Source organism: Lathamus discolor, chromosome 11 (genome assembly GCF_037157495.1).
Source record: "Lathamus discolor isolate bLatDis1 chromosome 11, bLatDis1.hap1, whole genome shotgun sequence".
Taxonomy (NCBI): domain Eukaryota; kingdom Metazoa; phylum Chordata; class Aves; order Psittaciformes; family Psittacidae; genus Lathamus; species Lathamus discolor.
In genome coordinates, this window is record NC_088894.1 from 1,685,678 (window position 1) to 1,706,412 (window position 20,735).

At 52.4% G+C, this 20,735-nt stretch overlaps 1 protein-coding gene across 2 annotated transcripts; it reads left to right on the top strand.

Annotated features, from left to right (window-relative positions):
• The first annotated feature begins 5,276 nt into the window (after window positions 1-5,276).
• TCEA2 (transcription elongation factor A2) lies at window positions 5,277-19,912 on the top strand. Of its 2 annotated transcripts, XM_065691929.1 has the most exons (11): window positions 5,277-5,523; window positions 6,740-6,948; window positions 7,890-7,952; window positions 8,563-8,668; window positions 10,098-10,188; window positions 14,400-14,533; window positions 15,885-15,941; window positions 16,696-16,850; window positions 17,130-17,276; window positions 19,056-19,127; window positions 19,612-19,912. In XM_065691929.1, the coding sequence occupies exons 3-11, from the start codon at window positions 7,899-7,901 to the stop codon at window positions 19,618-19,620; spliced, it is 825 nt and encodes a 274-aa protein (XP_065548001.1). In that variant the 5' UTR covers window positions 5,277-5,523; window positions 6,740-6,948; window positions 7,890-7,898; the 3' UTR covers window positions 19,621-19,912. The 2 variants fall into 2 exon arrangements, with proteins under 2 accessions (XP_065548001.1, XP_065548000.1); XM_065691928.1 differs by lacking the exon at window positions 6,740-6,948 and having other exon boundaries at window positions 5,279-5,523.
• The last annotated feature ends 823 nt before the right edge of the window (window positions 19,913-20,735 follow it).

A 20,735-nucleotide genomic window follows, 5' to 3' on the forward strand; every position in this document is an offset into this window, starting at 1 on the left:
ACCAGCTAAAGGATGCCACGGGGGGCTGCAGCTCAGCCTCTCCCCATAGCACACCCTTGTTTTCCCTGCGGAGCTGGGGCTGGCAGCGCTGGCAGCGGTGTCCGTGCTGGTGCCGACAGGCCGGCTGGCACGCTTCCCCCGGGAGGCTCCAGCGGGAGGCTCTGTGTTTCTGGGAATTGTGTCGGGCAGGGAAGGAGGTCATTGTTGGAGCTGCGAGTGTGCGGTGCGCTGATGAGATCAGGGCTCGGGGCTCGGCCACGGGGCTGCTGAGCCGGCTGCAGTGCCGCTGGTGCGGTGATAAGAGGGAGAAGGCTCTTATCCGCGGTGCCGTGGCTGCGGGTATGGTAAAACCCCAGGGACGGGGCTCTGAGTGGGTTTGCCATGTGGTGTGCGAGGGCTTTCAAAGGGAATGATGAAGGCAATGGGGTAATATTGGACTTGATGATCTTAAAGGTCTTTTCCAACCTAGCTGATTCTGTGGATGAGGTAGGAGCATGCTGCCTTCACCCTCTGCATGACACAATGCAGCTGACTTCACCCATCAGACTCTTCCTCCCAGTCCTCCCAGTTCAACCAGCAGCCCTTTCAGGTACACGAATGCGTATCCATCCCTAGAAGCCCCAGTAGGTTTTAGATCACGGGCGCCTTTGCCATGGGGGGAATCTGCCCTGCACAGCTCCCTGCAGCCGTGCCAAAGCAGCCTCCACTCCAACCATGGATGGAGGAGGCCAAACTCTGCCTGTTCGCTGCCTGATTTCACCCTCTGCCTTGCTGGTGGGCAGTGAGGTGAGTGTCCGTGCATGGGCAAAGTCCTTGTGTCCTCATCGTGGTGGTGATGGAGGGATCACTGCAGACCCCAGCCCATGGATGGAACCCCGAGGGCTTTGTGCATCGTCAGAGCAGCTCAGGGAAGGTATTCCTGAGAAAAGCCCTTCTGTACTAGAGCATCTCCTCCCTCCCTCTCTGCCAGTCAGTCCCTGTCTCCGTCCCCTCTAAGCTCTCAATCCCAGCCCTGGCTGCTCTGCCATGTGCTTGCTCCATTGCACACAGGACACAGGTCCCGTCAATCCCAACCTCTGTAGGAGACAACATCAGAGCTCTGTATAACCAACAGGAGAATGGGCTGGGGAGGCGAAACCCCTTTGCAATCCTTTGCTATGGGTGAGAGGAGCTGAGCATCCTCCTCCTCCTCCTCAGGAGGATGCCTCCCTCCATGCACCGTGGCTTTTGACACAGAGCAGGTCACAAGAGGACCAAGCCTGTGCCACGGTGGGGCACGGCCATCCGGAGAGCTGGAGATGGAGCAGGGACAGCATAGGAAATGCTACATGGGAAAGCCCTGTGTGAGAGCCCAGGAGCCCCTGCCTTCCCACAGCAGACTTATCAAGGCCCCAGTTCAGAGTGGCGCTTTCCACGGGCCAAAAGGGAAGTGCAGACACACCAGACTCCTCGGGGTCAAGGATGCTGGGCAAGCAGCGAGGCTGCAGGGGGCAAGGGAGGGAACCGGGGCGTGGGGAGGGAGACACAAATAGCAAAATGAATGGCTTCGACTTCCTATGTTTTATGGAGGAGAATAAAAGGAGACAGAGAGGGGGAGAGAAAGGAGCCCTGAGCGCTCACACATGCTCTCACGCACACAGGGACCAGCCCCAGAGAGCGCTGGTGGCCGGTGTGGCACGGCAGCACGGACCCACTTGGTTGGCACAGCTCTTCTGGTCCATCATCCCCCTGAGAGCATCTCACAACGTGCAATGGGCTCAGCACTCGTTCCTGCCCCCTTCATTATTAGTTTGAACAGCAGCCAGGTTTAGGGAACATCCAAAGGGCCTCTTGAAGAGCATCTGCAAAGCTGGAGGTCCCAGACCTCACCCTGGCACTCACAGTGAGCAGAGCCCAGAAGAGCAGACATCTCCACGTCCTCCCTCCCATGTTCCCTGCTTCACATGGGCTACAATGCAGGGTGGTCCTGGCCACGCTCCCCTTCATCCCTCCATGGCTGCAGCCCTTCCTGGTGCAGGACTTGTCCCAGGAGGACCAGATGGCAGCATCCACAGGCACCAGCAGCTCCGGGACAGATGCAATGGGAGGTTGTGGGGCTCCTCGGAGGAGAAGACAGGACGGGCTGCAAGACAGAAATGCCAAGTCACCATTAGCACTAAATTCTCTGGGCTTCTTATGGGGTTGGATGGAGGATTTTGGCCTCCAGGGTCAACTGTCCCTGGTGCCAGGGCTGGGAGACAGAGAATACCAGACAATTGCAGCAAGGATGGGGACAAAAGGCAGATCCCTGCTTCTATTCTGTGGCTGGCACAAGCTCATGTCTAGGGGATTGTTCCCTTGGATTTCTCCTCCTCCTCCCACAAATCTGAGATGGGAAGAAGAGCAGGATCAGCATCCCCATGCTTGGGATGACCATCAGAATAACCATCCCCAGCGTGGTCAGGAATGGCTTGGCCATCAGTGCAGGAGGGTGGCTGGCTATGGGCACCCTCACCAGTGATGCACAGAGGTCCTGCTGTGGTGGCTGCGGTGCCAATGGAGACAGCCAAAAGGCCAAAGCAAGGCACCCAGGAGCCCTCAGGTGCCAACAAGGCAGGTTCATGAGGGTGAAAAGGAGGGGAAATGAACCAAACCCCTCCTCAAAATCAGTGTTGGCAAAGCCTATGGCGGCTGCTCCCACCTCCTGCCTGGTGTTCATGGCATTGGATGGGGGCTCAGGGTATTCCAGCTGCTTGCTGGTTGATGCTCCCTGGATGGGGTGTCTCTACCAGCTCAGAACCCAGTGTGTCTATGAGGGACAACCAACATGAGCTATGATCCCAAGGTCCCTATGAGCTTTGATCCCAAAGCTGAGATCCTGCAGGCCCTGGTCTTGGGATAGGTGTGTGGGCAAGGCTGGGTCCAGGAGGGTTTCTCCTCTCTGCATTCTCCAAGAGCCTCCGGTGGCTGGGAGCAAGACAGAGGCTGCAGTTTGGTGGCCCATCTCCAAATGAACAACGGTGACTTGAATCTGCTGCGGACGCTGGAAGCAAGGAAAGCTCATTTGACCTGATCCAGCCCATCAGATGGGTCCAAATCGGCTGAGAATCACTTGGGACACACAGGAGCCGGGTGGGAAAACCAGGTGAGCTTTTGTGGGGCTCGATTTAGCAGCAAGCTCTGCCTCCGTAATGGTGCCTCGTGGTGCGCAGGGTCAGTTAAAGCCCCTTCCCAAAGTCTGCCCCCCAAGCCCAGCTCCAGCCTCGCCCCCGCGCTGGGTTTAGCCCCTTCAAGGAGCTGCTCTGGCAAAGAGGTAACGGAGAGTTCACGGCTCCGCCAGCGGGAATTTCTCTGGGAATTCCTGCAATAGCCGCTCTGCTCCCGCGGAGGTGGAGTTTCCTCCGCATCCACCTCCACCCAGGCGCGGGGAGCGCTCCGGCCACCGGCTCCGCGGCCGAGGGGCCGGGCTGAGCGACGCCACCGCTGCTCCCGAGCCAAGGTCAGGCAGGAGCCCTCCCCGCTCCGCTCTGTTAACCCTTGGCAAGAGCAGGGTGATGCTGCTGGCTGCCCGCAGGGGCGATGGGCACGCTTCCGTCCCCGCAGGCAGCAATGGGGTTGTACGTAAGGATTCCATACCATGGCGTTCCACAGGGATACGCTGCCCGTCACCAGGCAGTTGTAGGGCCTGGGGGAGGCTGGTGTTGGTGGGGTGGTGGGTTTCTCACTCGGAGGCAGGGAGCAATGGGGTGACGGCGCTCGGCGTCGGTGACTGGGAGCTCTGGAATCTGAGACACGTCCCCGGCCATAGTTGTGGTCAGGAACCATCCTGGCGTTGCAGAGGCACAAACCGCAGCCCCAGTGGCAGCAGGGCCGCTCGAGCGTGCCTCTGACGCCAAGGACCGGCGTGACCCGACCCCACACATGGGTCCCGCTTCCAAGGAGCTCCATAGGTCCCTTTGTCAAGACTTGTTCCCTCCTGCCCTCGCAGAGGTGGGCCCCTGCAAAATGGCATCCCCTCGCTTCCCAGCCAGCTCCTGCCAAGGGATGGAGGCTTTCCAGATGCTGCAGAGGCTCCAGACGCCGGGTTGGACGGAATTGCGTTTGCAAACATGGGGCCAAGCCAAGAAGTTTCAAGGTAGCTCCAAGTGCCATGGCAAGGAGGTAGGGTCTGGAGCTCAGGTTTGGTCTGGGGCCACCTCTGCTGGTTTGGGGATGAATTGAAACGCGCCTCGCACATCTGGGGAGCAGCTCTCGCTCGAGGGGCATGTCCAGCTCTATGTGTGCTGCTGCAAAGGTGCTTGACGGGTGGGTTTGGGGGACAACCACAGTTTTAGCACTGATCTCTTCAATGCTCCCCACCTTTGTGTGCTGGAGAAGCTTAAACTCTGCCCTCAGTCACCGCAGGACAGAGCACGGATGGAGCTGAGCACAGGCAACCCTGACGGCGCAGCCTGAGGCCACACAGCAGCGCATCCTCTGCCTCCCCCTGCGCTGCAGCCGCGCCGGGGCAGGATGCGGCCGCTCTTTACCAGCGCAGGCAGGGCCGGGAGGAGGCCATGGAAGTTCTCCCGCTGCCAGGAACCAGCTGGAGGGAACAACAATATCCAGAGCCCCACCGCAGGTCCCGGGGGACGCGGGGCGCTCGCACAGCGTACGAGTGCCACCTACAGGGGGGCTCCGCGCCTGGGCACCCCTAAAGCATCTAGCCCCGCTCCATCCCATCCTTCTCTCAGATACCCCCAAGTCCACGCTGGACCCATTGCAATCACCGTGTCTTAGTGTAGTGGGGATAACCACAGCGCTAAGGGTCACCCGATGCAGGGCTGCAGCCATGGGTGCTGCCCCTGTCGTGATCAGGGATGGAAAAGCGACTCCAACGCTGATCAAACACCCAATTCCAGCCACCTTTGAGGCAGTGCTCCGGGCTCCATAGGGACCCACTCACCTGCGGCTGCTGCAGGCGGCCAAATGGGGCTCAGCTGTGGCAGGGGATGGGCAGTTTATAAAAGGCTGGGCTCTAGGGGCCGGTGCTGCAGTGCTCAGCATCCCTCTCGGTGCTCATCCGGGAGCTGTTGGGGGTGATGGAGCCCTGCGGAATGGGGTAGCTCGGCCTGGCCGAAGAAGGCGACGGCCCGGGGTGCCCCACAGCCGGCGTGTCCCTACTGCTTCGGGGAGCTCCTGAGGCAGCACCCCGGGGGGAACCATGGGGACGGCGCTCCGCTGCAGGGCCTGAGGTTGGGGGGGGCTCGGACTACAACCCCCACAGTGCCTCAGGGTGAGCGCGGGGCACGCTGGGAGTTGTAGTCCCCCGCACTGCGGTGAAGAGCCTGGTTGGCGCCCGGAGGACTACAAGTCCCGTCGTGCCCTGCGCGCTGCCCGCTTGCCTGAGGGACCGGGGGCTGTGGTGGGCACCGGGGAGCCACCGACAGCTCCCCCCCGTCCCGGCCGGGACCCGCGGCCGCGGGCAGCGGCGCCATGGGCGGGGAGGAGGAGATCGTTCGCATCGCCCGGCGGCTGGACAAGATGGTGGCCAAGAAGAGCGCGGTGAGTGGCGGCGGCCGGGCCCCCGCTGCGGGCCGGGGGTGAGCGGCCTCCCCTTTACCCGGGGCTGGCGGCTGCAGCATCCATCTCCGCGGGGCCCCCGTCCTCGCTGTGGGCCCCCTGCTTCTCCCTCCGCGCCCGTTGTGAGGGGGTCTCCTCCTTCCCTAGCCCTCATTTCGGGGGCCTCCTTCTGTGGGCCCCCCCCGCCACTGTCGCTGTCGCGATAGAGCAGAAGCCCCCTCCTCTATCGAGGTGCGGTTCCCCCTCCCAAACCGGGCGGCAGTGGGGGACAGGCCCCACGTCCGTTCCCCATCCGTTGCGGTGCTGCGGGTTCCACGCACCGGCCGTTATAGGGGGGCGGCTCCATGTTCTCCTATGGTGCTATGGGAACCCTTCCTCCCCTTATCTCAGCACCCTTGGGGCTCATCCTGCTCCTGCTGCGGTGCTCCCCTCCTTGGAGCATCCTCAGTCTTGGAGTTGGGAGCCATTGGGAAGGAGCGTTCCTTGCACATCCCTCCCAGCACTGCCCTTAGGGAGAGCCCCAGTGCTTCTGTACTTGCCTCCTGCATCCCTGCCCCATTCAAGCACCACTTCTGCTCGCTGTCCTGTGGTGTTTGAGCATGGAGCTCTGGCCTCGCTGCTCTCTGCACACCGGGGGTCTCACAGGGTGTGTGTGGGGGGCATTAGGAAGTGTTTCCCTGCCTAATGGGATATTGGTGCTCATACAAGTCCAAACAGCATCACGAGTGCTAAGGCAGCGAGCTGGGTGGTGAGGGTTTGCGATGGTGGCATGCTGTACGGCTGGGGAACGGCAGTGGGGAGCGGGAGGGGATGGGTGAGGAGGGGATGAGGTGAGGGAGTGTGGTGTTTGGGTGATGGGATGCTGGCTGCGGTCATCACGTGAACTTTGGAATGCCAAACAGGCTCTGCCAGCGGTGGCTGGGGTGAGCATTGGTGCTTGTGTAGCTCTAACAGCCCAGGAGAGTGTGTTTGGGCTAAACCACAGCCTGTGATGTCTGTTCCCAGTGATGGTAGGCTTTCAACGCCGTTCCTGAAATAGGAAAGGAGCAACTTTTGCTGAATTCGCTTCCAAACTTCATTGGGAAAGGGGCAGCTTCTTCAGAGCAGTCTGCCGTGCTTCCTCTGGGCTGGCATTGATGTGGTGCTGAACCATAGTGTGTGTGTTGTACATCGGCTAATTTGCTAACTCTTCCTGCAGGATGGTTGCCTGGAGTACCTCTTTGTTGCTCTAGTTTTTGCATGGATCCCCATTTGCTGCCAGTGTGCCAAGTGACTCCCTTTCTGATAACGGAGACAGGAACCACCAGGTCATTTTGTATGTTAAGGGCTGGATTTAATGGAGTCCTTTTGGCTGCAGGAGGAACAGGAAGGTGTGAAGCTGCCTGAGTGGGAAGCTGCTCGTTCTGGGTATGGTAACGTGTGGTTTATGCTGGTGTGTGTTGCTTTTGTGCACGCTGGCAGCTTTGACTCTGCTTTGGCTTTCTCAGCATCTGTTCTGTAGGGTGGCACTTGGCAGCTAGATTGCTTCCTGCCATGAATTGGGCATGTAGGGAGGATGGGATCCTAGGACAGGGTCTGTGCAGGCTGCTTCTCTTCTCCGCAAGCCTGGGCTCTGTAGGCCTTGTGCTGCCAATGGGCTTGGAGTGGTTGGTGTTTTAAATGAGCTCTTAAACGGGAACACTAGAAGGCCTTGTTTGATAGAAGGGAATGGGAGGAAAGAGCCAGCTGAATAGACAGGCATACTGCAGACTGTGATCCCTGCTGTTTCTGAGTGACTATCAATTTTAGGTACCTACATATTGCCTAGCCAGGTTTTTTCTAGATCCAGGTTCTGGAATGCAGAACTGATGCAAGGAAACATCCTATAATGAGTTTAAGTGACCTGCTCTTCATCATCACTGCTTGACGGCTTTGCTCCTGGTATCAGCTCTAGTTTTGAGCGGAGTGGGGTGTTCATATGAAAACTAGGAAACAGCTACACTAAGTTTCATGTTCCAAGAGGATACTTTGAGCTGTGGACAGTGATTCTCAGCTGTAGGTGGGTGACTGAAGTTCTTGCAATTATGCCAGGTTGTTCTTGTGAGCCAATACTTGCCAGGTAAGGACAATAAGCTAATGATGCAGTAGTTCCATACAGCAGCAAAGACCTATAGTGCTCCAGTGCTCTCCTGTTCTGCCCATTCCAATATCTCAGGTGCCTTCAGATTGTAGGATCTCCTGTCTCTCCGGAACAGCAATCCCTGCAGAGCGCTGGTGGTTTTCCCTTTGGATTCAGCTTTCTGAATTTATTCCCATTATGTCTTTATTAAGAGCTGAGGCACTCACTGAGTTTCTCTTTTCCTCTCCAGGATGGTGCAATGGATTTACTGAAAGAACTGAAAGGTATGCCTATGACTTTGGACTTGCTGCAGGTGAGTTGCACAGGGCCAAAAGCTGATGTCTGAGCTCAAAGTGTCTAAATAAACTTAACAGATTTATTCCTGCTCCTTTCCTCACTGAAAGCATCGAAATAAGTGTTAAATACAGAAAATAGTACTGAACCTGGGGTTTGGAGTGGCAGTTAAATAGCTCTGTGCCACAGTGTGTAGCTAATGAGGCAGGTGTGGGTAACTGCTCCTTAAGCTTCAAGAAGAGGAAAGACCAGATTGAAGTAGCAACCACAGAGGGCAATCATGGGAGAAATTCTTTAAGTCTTTGTGATGGTAATATTTAGGACAATGGGGAGTGTGAACAGAATTGCAGTACTGAGATTAAGATATGCATCCTGAGTGTTTTCACTCAAGGTTGAATGTCTCTTCCAGACCTGTAGAGAAGGTGTTTGTGGGTGCGTGGATGTCTGCTTCTGGTCAGTTTGAGCTGGAGAGTCATCTCACTCTGACAAGAAGAGATAATCATTCTGCAGCTCCTTGGATACTTCATATCTTGGTCATTGCTTTGACTTCCTCGTGCTTGTTTCTGGTTTGGGTTAGTAACAAATAACAAATCTGGCTTGGAGTGATTCATTTGAATGTTCACTTGCAGTCCACCCGCATTGGGATGTCAGTGAATGCACTGAGGAAGCAGAGCACAGATGAAGAAGTGATCTCTCTTGCCAAATCCCTCATCAAATCTTGGAAGAAACTCCTAGGTAAGGAAATCAGCATGTTCCTGTCGTATTTGACTTGGGAAGGAACTGCCTTCAGCTGCAGGCTGGGTTTCTAAGATTCATTCATCTCTGGATCTGAAAAGAATATTCTGGCAAACCAGTCTTTACAGTTGTACCCTCTGGCTTTCAGGTCTACCATGGATTCCTCTAGATGTAGCTCCTGTTGAGCTAGCTCATCCTTGAAAAAGCATTGAAAGCTTCAGGACTGCCTGTACTTATCCATACAATAAGTAGTAGCATTACTTACCTGTGTTCTGAACCCTCTGCCCCCGCTTCTGTGCTGTGTGTCGTTAATACAGGGTGTGCTGTCAGCCTTGTGCAACCACTTGGAATGAGAAATGGTGGAATGCATTTGGGTGATGAGTTGTAGAAGGACTTTAGTTTAACATCTTGTAGAGAAGTTCACATGGACTGCTTCCTGCTGGGGAGGCTTTCATGGTGATGGATGCCATGAGCAGGAGCTTGTAGTTCTGTCTGAGGGATCTTCAAGCTGATACAGCACAGACTAATGTCAGAATCGCAGAGGGGGAGGGATTGCAAATATGGGTTTAGTGGTTTCCTTTGTGATAGAAGAATGAAGCATCTGCAGTGCTGAGGTAGGAGGGGCAGCTCTACCTGTGTCCTGCTAGTGGGACCCTGTGTCTCCCACTCTGTCCTGGTGGCAGAGTACCTCAATGTGAGATTAAAATGCTCCTATTTGAACAGATCTTCTTGGGCAGCTCTGTGTGGAAAGAGCAAGAACATTGTAGTGCTTGAGGCCAAGTGAAATGTGCCTGACTCTACTTTGCACCCCAGGGCTCCTCATTTGATAGGCTAAATGAGTGTTAGAAGCACTTTTCCTGCGCTGGCTGGGACTGTCACTTCCACGTGATGGGTATTGGCCAGGCTGAGACACTTCACCTCTGGGTCAGACTTGTTCTACAGCCTAATGAAAGTCCTCTCCAGGGCTGTGTTATTGGCTTTCAGCAGCACTTGGGAAACAGCAGAAGCTGTATTCCCAGAAGGACCAGCCCATGCTGGCCCATCAGGTGGTGTTGGCCGGAAATGCTGCTTGAAATGGTGCTTTAGGGAACTTGATGTAATCAGTGCTCTGCAGACAGGGTGTCTCTGAGGCTTTTGTGCTGAGGCTTGTCTTGTGAGAAGCCTGTGTCTGAGGCAGGGAAGGGGATTGCTCTTCAGTCTAGCGAGGAAAGCTTTGGTTTGAATCAGTTTCTACTCAGACAAGCGAAAGCTCTGTTGGAAAGCACTGAAGGCCATAAAGGTGTTTTCTCCTGATTCTTTTTGGAGAGTAATAACTTGCTTTAGGCCAGTACTGTGTAGTGTTAAGACATTGATTATTGTGTGCAGGGTTGTAGCATATAAAGGCCAATACTGAACCCTTCAGCATCCATTTCTCTTCTTCTGAATATAGATGCTTCTGAGGACAAAAGTGAGGAGAAAAAGAAAGGCCTGTCCTTGCCAACATCCTCCTCGAAGGAGACTGGTAACTCAAGAGACCAAAGGTAATGCTTCCCTGTAACCAAAGAGGGTTTGGTTAGAGAATGTGAGCTTTCTTAAGGTAGCTTACATTGGTTTTTACTCTTAAGTATGTGAGTTGTGAATTTTGTGTCGTCAAATTCCTGGTCAGAAACACCAGAAGTGAAGACTTGCTCAGAGATGATGTGTGGTGTCTTTAATAGTGTAATGCAGAGATATACAGCTACAAAATAGAGTGGCTTTAGTGAGTGTTGTGAATTTACTCACTTCTTATTCTGTATTTTTCTACTCTTAGGTGTGGATCTTGTAGTAAATTCTTCTGTTCTTTTGCATTTTCATCTATTTTTGCTTATTTATAACTTTGACCTCCTTAGAATGAAGATGATTTTTGGTCTTTGCAATCTCAAGTGATGGATGGGATTAATACATCACTATAGTGAACCATTCCTTTGTCCTTGACACACCCCAGCTGACTGGTAAAGGAGGCAGATTCCCCTCCAGGATAAGGGCAGAAGCCCGTTTGGAATTCCTGTTGGCTGTTCCTGATGGGGAAAGGAGAAGGCAAGAACTTGGCTCAAGCCAGGAATGAGTTCAAAGAAATAGGGAAGCTTCTGATTCAACCTTTGGAAACTTGACCTTGTGGAATGCAGACCCTGGGGGGAAGGAAGTGTGAAACATTCCCTGGGCACACTGCAGTAGACACTTGATGAGCAAATCAAGCTGGGCCTGTTAGGACATCTGGTTTGAAGGTTGAGGCTCGTCATTTCACTTGGAATAGCATCCTGGCTGCAGGTAGAGGCAAGCCCCCGCTGTGGCTCTTTGCTTTGTCAGTTACTGTGGGGTATGTGGAGTTTTCTGGCTTGTCATTAATGCTCCCCTGTGCCTTGATGTGCGGCAGATACTGCAGGGTTTTTTTTCTCCTTGATGCTTTCTACACATATTCAGCCTCCATCTTCTGAGTGGCAGAGTGTGCCCTTGGCTGGGAAGGATGAACAGAAGCAAATGGATTTGTGTAGCATAGACCAGCAGAAGTGGCCAGCTCCTGAGGTCAGCTTGAGCCAGGCTCTCTTTAGAGACTGGAATGCTCCAGTGCTGTAAAATAAACTACTAATCTGCCTTGACAAAAAGAGGATTTATTAGCAGCGAAGAGTCTTTGTTCTTGAAAGCACAAGCTGTGATGGAGAGAGGCTGACTAGCTGCTCAGTGTGTGATAAGCTGGTTCAGATGAGGCTGCTCTCGAGACACCAAAGAGATCAGCTTGTAGTCAGTATTTCAGCCACTTAGTCTCATAGGTTTTGGCTGAGCCTTGCTCTTTTCTGTCAGAGAAACTTGAACAGTCCTTGGCCTGAAGCTTGCCTTGCTTTCTGGAGCACAGATGTAGAAATCCCTCTGTAGTGACTAGAGAGCTGCAAGACCTGAGGGCTTGGAGCCAGCCAGTGTGGAGCTGGCACCTGGGAACTCACATTGCTGCATTACTGTAATCCAAAGCATATTCTGCTGTGCTGTAGTATCTTAGCCCATTAGTGTAGTACACTTTAATGGGCTGTGTCTAATGTTTGTCTCTGGCAGCATGAGCTTTTTGTCTTCCAGGGTTCTCTAAACTCCTTTTATGAGGAGGTCTTGGATCTGTGGCCTGAATTCAGCTCTTCTGTGGGACTTCCTTCCAGTGCAGTCCCTGGCTGTTGCTTTGCCACCAGTTGTTCCAGCATAGCCTTTTTTATGTATGAGCTTTTGTTGCCTGGATGGGTTTACAAGCTCTTTTGCCTGTTTAACAGCAGCAGTGTGAACCACAAGGAACACACAAGTCTTTTAGGTGTGTTTGAGCTCTTTCACAGCTCTTCTAATTACAAACTAACTTGGAAAGCTTAATAGACTTTCTGTGCAGTCTTTGGAATGGTTGAAAGTCTGTTGTCATCTCGGGGCACATAGACTGTGTATATAGGTGAATGTCTTTTCAGCTAACAGCAGTAGGATAACCATGCATCTTTAGCTTTTTTCCCCACCTCTAGAGAGTGGAAATCTCCATCCCAAGTTTTTCAGGATTTCAGGACTTCCCTGCTGCAGACACTCCAGTTCCTTCAGCTTTTCCCTTTATTGTAGATATGGTTTTGAGGTTTTTTGCCTTTTTCCTTTGGGAAGTCTCGTTTTTCCAGGCTGTTTTATGCAACATGATCAGCTGTGATTTTAAGCAGAGCTATTTGAGACGTGGATGCTTTGCTATGTACACCCCATGTGTACTGCCTGTGATGTGTGCATAGCAGCTCCCTAGGTACAAAAGTACCTGGTGATGCTTTGCACATCCCAGATGGGAGAAGCTCATGGTCTAATTTATTTGCAAGCTAAGATGCTTGTCTTTAACATGTGCCGTGTAAATCCTATTGAGTGTTTTGAGCTGTTTGGACACAAATCTGTTCCTTAATAGCATCCTGCAGTGCTGACCAGTAAAACAAGCTGGTAAAAAGGATTTTATTCAGCTGCTGGTCAAAGATCCGCACTAAGCTTGCAATATAATCCCTCTCAGAGTGTATCTGTTTCACCTGAGCAAGAAATGAATCTGCTCTGGTTTGACCTGGGCAGCTTGCTGGAGGTGCACTGGTGGATGCTGCTTTAGAGGGCCTGGTGAGGTTTTGAACTGTGGAAATCCAGTAGCTGTAATGATGATCTACAGGCTTTAAGGCACTGCAGAGCCAAACTGGATCTGAACCCAGCAGCAGGGTCCCCCAGGATAAATCCCTGGACTTGTCTGGCTCAGTCTGTGCAGCCGCAGGATTCGGAAGATTTCCAGCTTAGCACAGTTTTATTGGGGGCTGACTAATCCCTTCCAGGACAGTGAAGTGGAAGTGCCTGGTCATAACACTTCTTTTTGCTGGCAAAGAAGTGGTGGTAATGACCCAGCTGAAGAGCAATTGTCAAACCACTTGGATTTTCAAGGATGTGTTGCCAGAATGGCAAGGGCGAAATACCAGGGTTTCTCTTTCTTTTACTGCATTAATGTTACCAGGCATTGGCCATAAACACACTGCATTTTATGACCCAAACACCAAAGCTGGAGCAATGTCTGCTGAAAAAATTGCTGTTCTGCTGATTTAAGGTGGAGGGGAAGAGCTCTATAAAAGCATCTGGGAATCGTAATAGCCCACATCAGTGTTTGCAGGGCTAACTCTCCATGCAGATGTTAGGCTTTATGGGCAAGATGTCTCAACACTGTGGGTGTAGCATCAGCTGAACAGCTCAATGAAGCTCCTCTCCAGCATGCACAGTGTGTGCAAGCCCAACCTGTGCAGTGATTTGTCACACTGTGATGGTGCAGGCAGCAGGTCTGGGTGCTGATTCTGTGCCTCCAGTCTCCCCAGCCAGCTCCCCTGGCAGATGACCTGAGTCAGCCACAGCAGGCAAGCGTTTGCATTCCCTTGTCTGTGCCTATGATTGCTTGCAAGTGGAAATGAAGCTATCTTTGTGAGGGAACCAGTATTTGAGTCTTGTGCAAGCTCTGTGTGGCTTGCAGAGGTGCTCTTCTGAGGTGAGTAATCAGAGTCTTGTCCAGGTTACAAGAAAAAGATCCTCTTATGTATTACGCTTTGTTGGCTTAATATTGGAGCTGAAGGAGCCTTTCTCTTCCTTGGCGTTGCAGCTCCTTCTTTAGGCTTCTCTGCTTTCTGCCTCCGAAGGCAGCATCCTGCACTCCTTGTCAGCTACAGAGAGCTGGAGCACTGTGTTCAGTTCTTTTCTCTTGCTGACATCTTGGCAGCAAAAGATGTGAGATGCGGAACCACTTGAGATTCACTTTACTGGTGGCTTCTGCTCCCTTTCTGCTAAGAGCAGTTATGGACTTAGTGTCCTGTGAAGTAAGAGGATTAATGTGCCATGACTCTGCACTGCACTACCAGACCGAGATGGTCACAGCAAGTCCTGAGTGCATTTGAGTTACTGATGGTGTCCAATGGCTTTGTAGTGTTTTCACTTCATACCCAGTGGTGCAGTTGTGTGGGTGAATAACAAGTTGGTTGGCATGGATTAAACCTTCCATTTACAGCCGGCAGAGTCACAGGAGAGCTCGTGGCTGGGTCGATGGTGTTGGTTGCTGTATTGTGCTGATTTGGGCACGTGTTTGCACTGCTTTCCTCTGACTGGTTTTGTGTTGTGATTAACAGGATGCTTGGCCACATCCCTGCTGATCCCTCCTCTGCTCTCAGTGCCCCGAACTGGGCCATTCTGACAGGTGAAGTTTCTCTTTTAGCTCCAACAAAAGGCAGGAGCCTCCGAAGACTCCGACCACCCCCAAAATCACCACCTTCCCCCCGGCGCCTGTCACCTGCGATGCTGTCCGCAACAAATGCAGGGAGATGCTGACAGCAGCTCTGCAGGCTGATGGTAAGTGCTGGGGAGGCAATTCCTGCATTGCATGAAGTGCTTCACAGCTCCTGGTGCACTCTGCATGTAGGTCAGTACCTATAGATATGCTCTACCGAAGCAGCCTTGTCAAGGAGTTATTACCAGCAGCTCCACTGGTCACCCCTTTGACATACATCCCTTAGACACTTGTACATGGACTTGGTTTGAGCCAGAGGTTCAGCGCTGTGTCAGGTTGTGGATGTTAAGGACATGGGGTTTTGCTCTGCGGCCTGGGGTGGTCTGGCCAGTTTAATCTTCAGGCATGCAGGTATTTGCTTCCCTTTCTAGCTCTCAGTCTTGCCTGTAAAGCGAAGCTGTCATCTCTGCTTACCCTTGGGCACAAAGTGGAGCTGTAACTCAATAGATGGAGACTGTTGGTAATGGTGCTTACCCCAGTCACTATCTGCTCTTAGACTCCCTCCCTCTCTTTACAGTCTGGAGCCTCTTAAATGCTCTGGTCCTCTGTGGATCTGGGGTGGAACAGGTCTCTCTCGCGCTCAGACTGTGCCGTCGAAAATGAAAGGCAACTGCAGGTGCTCAGCGTCTCTGACAGGCAGATTTGAAACACCTCAAGCTGAACACATGCTTGTCTCCACATTGCAGATCCCTTTGGAAAACTGGGGTCTAAGCCCTGTAGAGTTTTATTCATTTGGAGCCAAAGAATGTAGACAGCAGATGGAGAAGTTCAAGTCTTTACTTCCAGCCTTCCTGTGCATGTGTTTACGCTGCATTAAATACTTCGTATACCTCTTAGAAAAAACCCTTTCCATATGGAGTCTGGGAATGAGTCCACTTGAGTCTTTCATTAAGCTCAGTTCTGTTCTGCTTATGGTCCTTACTTTATGGCACTGGTTGCTACGTTCTGTGATGCTGTTTAGTTGATGGGTGAAAGAAGAGGGAGGGCAGAGTCCTGAAGTGAGAAGAGAATGAAGGTTTGATTCCAATGGTGCATGCTTTTGTTCCCTGCCAGATTATTGGTCTGAGTAGAGCTACTTCTCATTGACACCAGTATCTGAGGAGACTCAGTTCCTGCCTGTATATGTTTGATTTCAACTGCACCAGGAATATACTGGGGAACTATGTTCTGGGGCCAAGGTTCTTGTTAGGTTTGTCTGGTGCAGTCCAGAGGGCACAGACTGGCTGGACTGGCCTATTTTCATCACTGCCCTTTGCAGAAGGGTTGGAGCGTAGGTAGAGCAAAGGCCATTTGATGCAAAGAGCATCTACATCCAAATAGAAAGCTCTCTAGGTTTGTATCTCAGAAATGCTGAGCCTGGGGACCATTTGCCTCGTTGGAAGTCACTGACCTCATGTTTCTCTTGTCTTCCAGATGACTACATTGCCATTGGTGCTGACTGTGAGCACATAGCAGCCCAGATTGAAGAATATATCCTTACTGCACAGGGCTTCCTCAAGGGCCTGCATGCCTCCAGGCCATGAAATGAATGTGCTTGGGGGAGAAACGGGACAGTTTGTCTCTGCATAAATGTTCTGCTTGTTGGAGTTCTGATTCGATCTCTGCTTGGTTGAGTCCTGGCTCACTGAGGAGCCATCAGTGTAGTGCTGGGAGTTCAGGGCACACCCCTTCCTGGTGTGATGGATGTCGTTGTTTCCTTCCTGTTCACACCATAATGATCTGGAATGCCCAGTTTGTCCTTCCCATCAACATCCTACTTCCTGCTCACCTCTGCTTTCAAATACATGCAGCTTCCCTGTGCCTCATGTTGAGGGGAATGTGCTGATAGAGACCAAGCAATGGGAAGGATGGAGCAGTGAGGGTCAGGTTCATGTTGATTTGAGATAAGTCAGGAGTTTGGTTGGTTTGAGGACTGTGGGCCCTCTTAGTGGAGGGGTTTGTGACTACAGTACTGAGAGGAAGAGCAGGTTGAGGAACCTGAGTGTAACTGAAAACAGATAACTTTCAGCACAGTGAAAAAGCCAGAATTGAAAGCCTTGGATCTGGGATTGCATTACCCTACTCCCAAATCCATCATTAACCTCCCAGAGCAGACACTGCTGTTGGGTGCCAGCACCCTCATCTGTGCCATGGCAGCAGGTAACACTCCCTTGCTACTCATGAGTGGTGTAGAAGGCGCTTGGAGGCCTCTGGGTTGATTGCAGAGCCCTTAACTGCCCTGTACGCATATACCAGGATGTCAAGAACACCGACATGAAGTACAAGAACCGAGTGAGGAGCCGCATCTCCAACCTGAAGGACTCCAAAAACCCTGAGCTGAAGAAGAATGTGCTGTGTGGGGCCATCACCCCTGAGCAGATCGCAGTGATGACCTCGGAGGTGAGGAAGATTGAGGAGCAGGTTTGCTGCTTACAGGGGATGCTCTGCTGGTGCTGAGGGCACAGGGAGTGAGTAGCAATGGGGTTTGCAATGTGGGGAGCAGTCTGGGCCTTCAGATCATCACAGGGGCCTAGGTATGAACCGAACACCAGGAATGAAAGGCTTTCTGTCTTAATACCCATCTGTTAGGCCACCCTGTCCTGTTGACTCTTTGCACTGTGGTAGGTGTGGAGGTAAAACTGGACAGATGGGATTAATATTGCTCTTTTCTTTCGAAAGGAAATGGCCAGTAACGAGCTGAAAGAGATCAGGAAAGCCATGACCAAAGAAGCGATCAGGGAGCATCAGATGGCCAAGACAGGAGGGACACAGACTGACCTCTTCACCTGTGGCAAGTGCAAGAAGAAGAACTGCACCTACACCCAGGTTGGTCTTCCTGCTCCTGCAGCCTCCACATTGACCCTTGCAAAGGACATGATCCATCATAGTCATGAGCTCTTATTGCTCTGTGACAGCACAAACTTTGCTACTGGTGAGAGAACCCTTTCGTGTGCTTGAAGCTCTCTAAATGTCCTGCTTTTGCACAGTGATTTGTGCACGTTTCCTTGGAGCTTGTGTAGCTTCTTTTGGCTCTGTACAAGAGCAGCACCAAGGAAGCTTTCAGAAGCTGTGCAGCTCCATGAAAGCGGGTGCTGGGAATGTGTTGATTCAAAGCAGTGGGGAGTGTAGAGGAGAGGCTGCAGAAACCCAGGGCGTTGATGGTGTTAAAAGAGCAAATGAAGGCTGTAGAGAAGACAAATCCCAGCTTAGTTAAAAATCAAACAAGGAGCAACCAAAGCAGTGATATGAGCAGGTAAAGGGGATTTTCCTTCTCAATGGGCAGCTGCTGCAGGGCTTATGCATTACCAGTGCTTTTCATTCCCATGTTCTTGCCAGGCATCTGGAGAGAAATGTGCCTTTGCCGTGAGTCAGTGCATTAGAATGTGCAGAGGCTCAAAAATGCACCAGCAACCACACGATCGCTACCGAGTGGGTGTGCACAAACTGTGTGTGCTTGGACCTGATGTGCAAGAGCAGATGAGAGCCAGGCAGCTGACCAGGGATTTCCCTTGGCTCAGGAGTGGCTTTGCATCCGACAGCCTTGCTCTGCTTTGAGTAAATCAGTTGGAAGCAGTGCCTGGAATATCTCACCTCAGCAGCGCATGGGACTCAGTCTCCTCCTTTATTGGAGTGGAGTGCAGCTGCCTGGAATTAGGCAGGTGACAGCAGTGTCTTTTAAATAGAAATATCAGGTTTTCTGTATTTCTGTAAATAAAATCCCTGTTTGGCGAAGGAGCTCGAATTTCCAAGTAGGTGAGGTGGCATTTATGAAAGCACTGGAAGCCAGGCAGGAATATTGGGTGAGAATTCCAGAGTTTAGCCATCCAGCCTGCTTGCAAAACATGCTTAATGTGCATCATGCAAATAGTGACTCTTGCAGAGTGGGTAATTACACACATAGCTCATAATTACCCCTCAGCACAGTTCTGCTGCCTGACTTGCACGGGGAGTGCCAGCGTTTCCAGTGTGGATCTGCCTTGTGGTATTCAAATGCCATGAAAATCTGATCTTTAGCAAAGTATGTGTTTCTGGCAAGGGCTGGGCAGAGGCAGCAGCCACATCTGGGTTAAATAGCAGAGTTCCTGAATGGCTCCAATACAAACCAGCCTGGGAATGTGCAGGACCTGGTAACCCAGAGCATGCTCCTGCGAGGCCAGGACACAGGACTGGTCTGTAAGTGGGGAATAGCTCAAGTGCTGCTGTTATGGGTTGCTGTTGAGCATGTGTTTGATGGGCTGAGGGGTTTGTGGTCTTGCTGCCTCCCTTCCCAGGGGCAGCACAGGGAGGGATTTGCAGTGGGTTTGTTCATCTCTAGAGCCACACACAGAGAATGGGCAGCAGAGGGGGTGAGCAGGGAAATCTGCTGCCCCACAACACATCCCTCTGGGTAGTGTCAGGCTAGAGAGGGGCCATGAGGTGTGTGTAGAGGTGTAAAGCATAACCAGACTCATCTTACAAGGAGGCTCCTTTTGCTGTCCCAAGCCTCAGGGTCTCATTGGTTTGACAGCATGAATCCCTGGTGGCCAGAGGGACAGGGAGCTCCCTGTGACCCCCATGGGGTGATGGCAATTGCTTGGCTCTCATTTCCTTTGTGTGTCCCCGCAGGTGCAGACCCGCAGCTCGGATGAGCCCATGACCACCTTCGTCGTGTGCAACGAGTGTGGGAATCGCTGGAAGGTACCACACCAAGGCTGTTGCTGGCACTGGGGTTGCTGGGTGGCTGCACCATGATCTGCAGATACTTGGCTGCCCTCAGAGGTGTTTGCCAAGCACTGACTGCCTCTAGCAAGTGATCTTTCCTTCCCAGCACAGAGGCTCCTGGGTTCATCCCATCTCCGCAGAGCTGGGTCAAGTCTCACATTCCCTGTCTCCCTTCTCACATCCCTTCTTCCATGAGCAGCCTCACAGTGCTTCCCATGCTCCCTTTACCCCTGAGAGATGGTGGTGATGACATTGAGGATTCAAGTGCCAAAGAGCAATGGCTGGGAGAATCAGTTTGGTCCCTACTCCAGGGGCTGAGCCCTGCCTCTGCAGAATCCCAGCTTCAGAATCCCACAAGACATCCTCTGCATCCCTGTCTTGTGTGCAGCACACGCGTGCCCCAGAGCTCCCTTCGGCAGTGAGGTTTTCTAATGAAGGTTTAAACTCCCTTCTCTTGCAGTTCTGCTGATACATGCCACGGCTTGAGGGCAGCAGCCTAAAGCAGCTCAGAGCGTGACCTCCATACGCCAGCTCCAGTTGTGTTCTGTGTCCCAAGTGAGTTTGCATTGTCACACACTGAGAGAGCAGCAATGGGGAGGCTTCTTCACATGGGCCTTGGTGGGGAGAGCCACAGCCACAGGCTGATGAGGGGGAGCTCGCTGCACACACGTAGTTGTTATTTTCTCATCTAAGCAAATCTGGTCACTTTTTCCTTCAAAACTAATATTAAACATTTTTGTCAGTTTCTGACTTTTATTTGAGCTGTGCCCGTGCCGCACTTTGATTTTGTGGTGTGGAACTGAATGGGATCTTCATAGAGGGTCAGTGTCCAGGTGGATGGGAACTGAACAGTGCCCTCGAGTGCAGCATTGTTGATTTTGCAGTGATGGATATACCTTGTTATAGAACCACAGACTCGTTTGGGTTGGAAGGGACCTTAAAGCTCCTCCAGCCCCAGCCCCTGCCACGGGCAGGGACCCCTTCCACTGGAGCAGCTTGCTCCAAGCCCCTGTGTCCAACCTGGCCTTGAGCACTGCCAGGGATGGGGCAGCCACAGCTTCTCTGGGCACCCTGTGCCAGCGCCTCAGCACCCTCACAGGGAAGAGCTTCTGCCTAAGAGCTCATCTCAGTCTCCCCTCTGACAGGCCTTGAAATGCCAATAGCAAACCCTGCCGCAAAGAGAATGCACTGCCCAGGTTGTGACAGACAAAGTAGGGTGACACCAGCCACATAAAGGACAGGGAGGAGAGAGTGCTAACCCCATGTGGGCATTCCCTAGCACTCCATCCCTCTGTGGAAGGAGACCCTTGTGGCCAGGATCTGGAAGCAGGGAGGGTCAGCAGCCTGTTGTTATTCCTGCTGCCCTGAAGACAGCTTCCCATCGTGCAGGGATCCTGGGCACTGTGAAACTTGCTGCAGGGAGAAGCCATCAGTAAAGGAGGTGGAGGGAATCCACTCAGTGGAAATGTTAAAGGGAGTCCCAGCCACTTTCCTGCTTGTCCATGCTCTTCTCCTGCCCTGGCAGCTGAAAGGCAGCCTTGGTTTTCAGAGGGGTTTGCTGGAAAGGCTCTGAAGGAGAGGAAA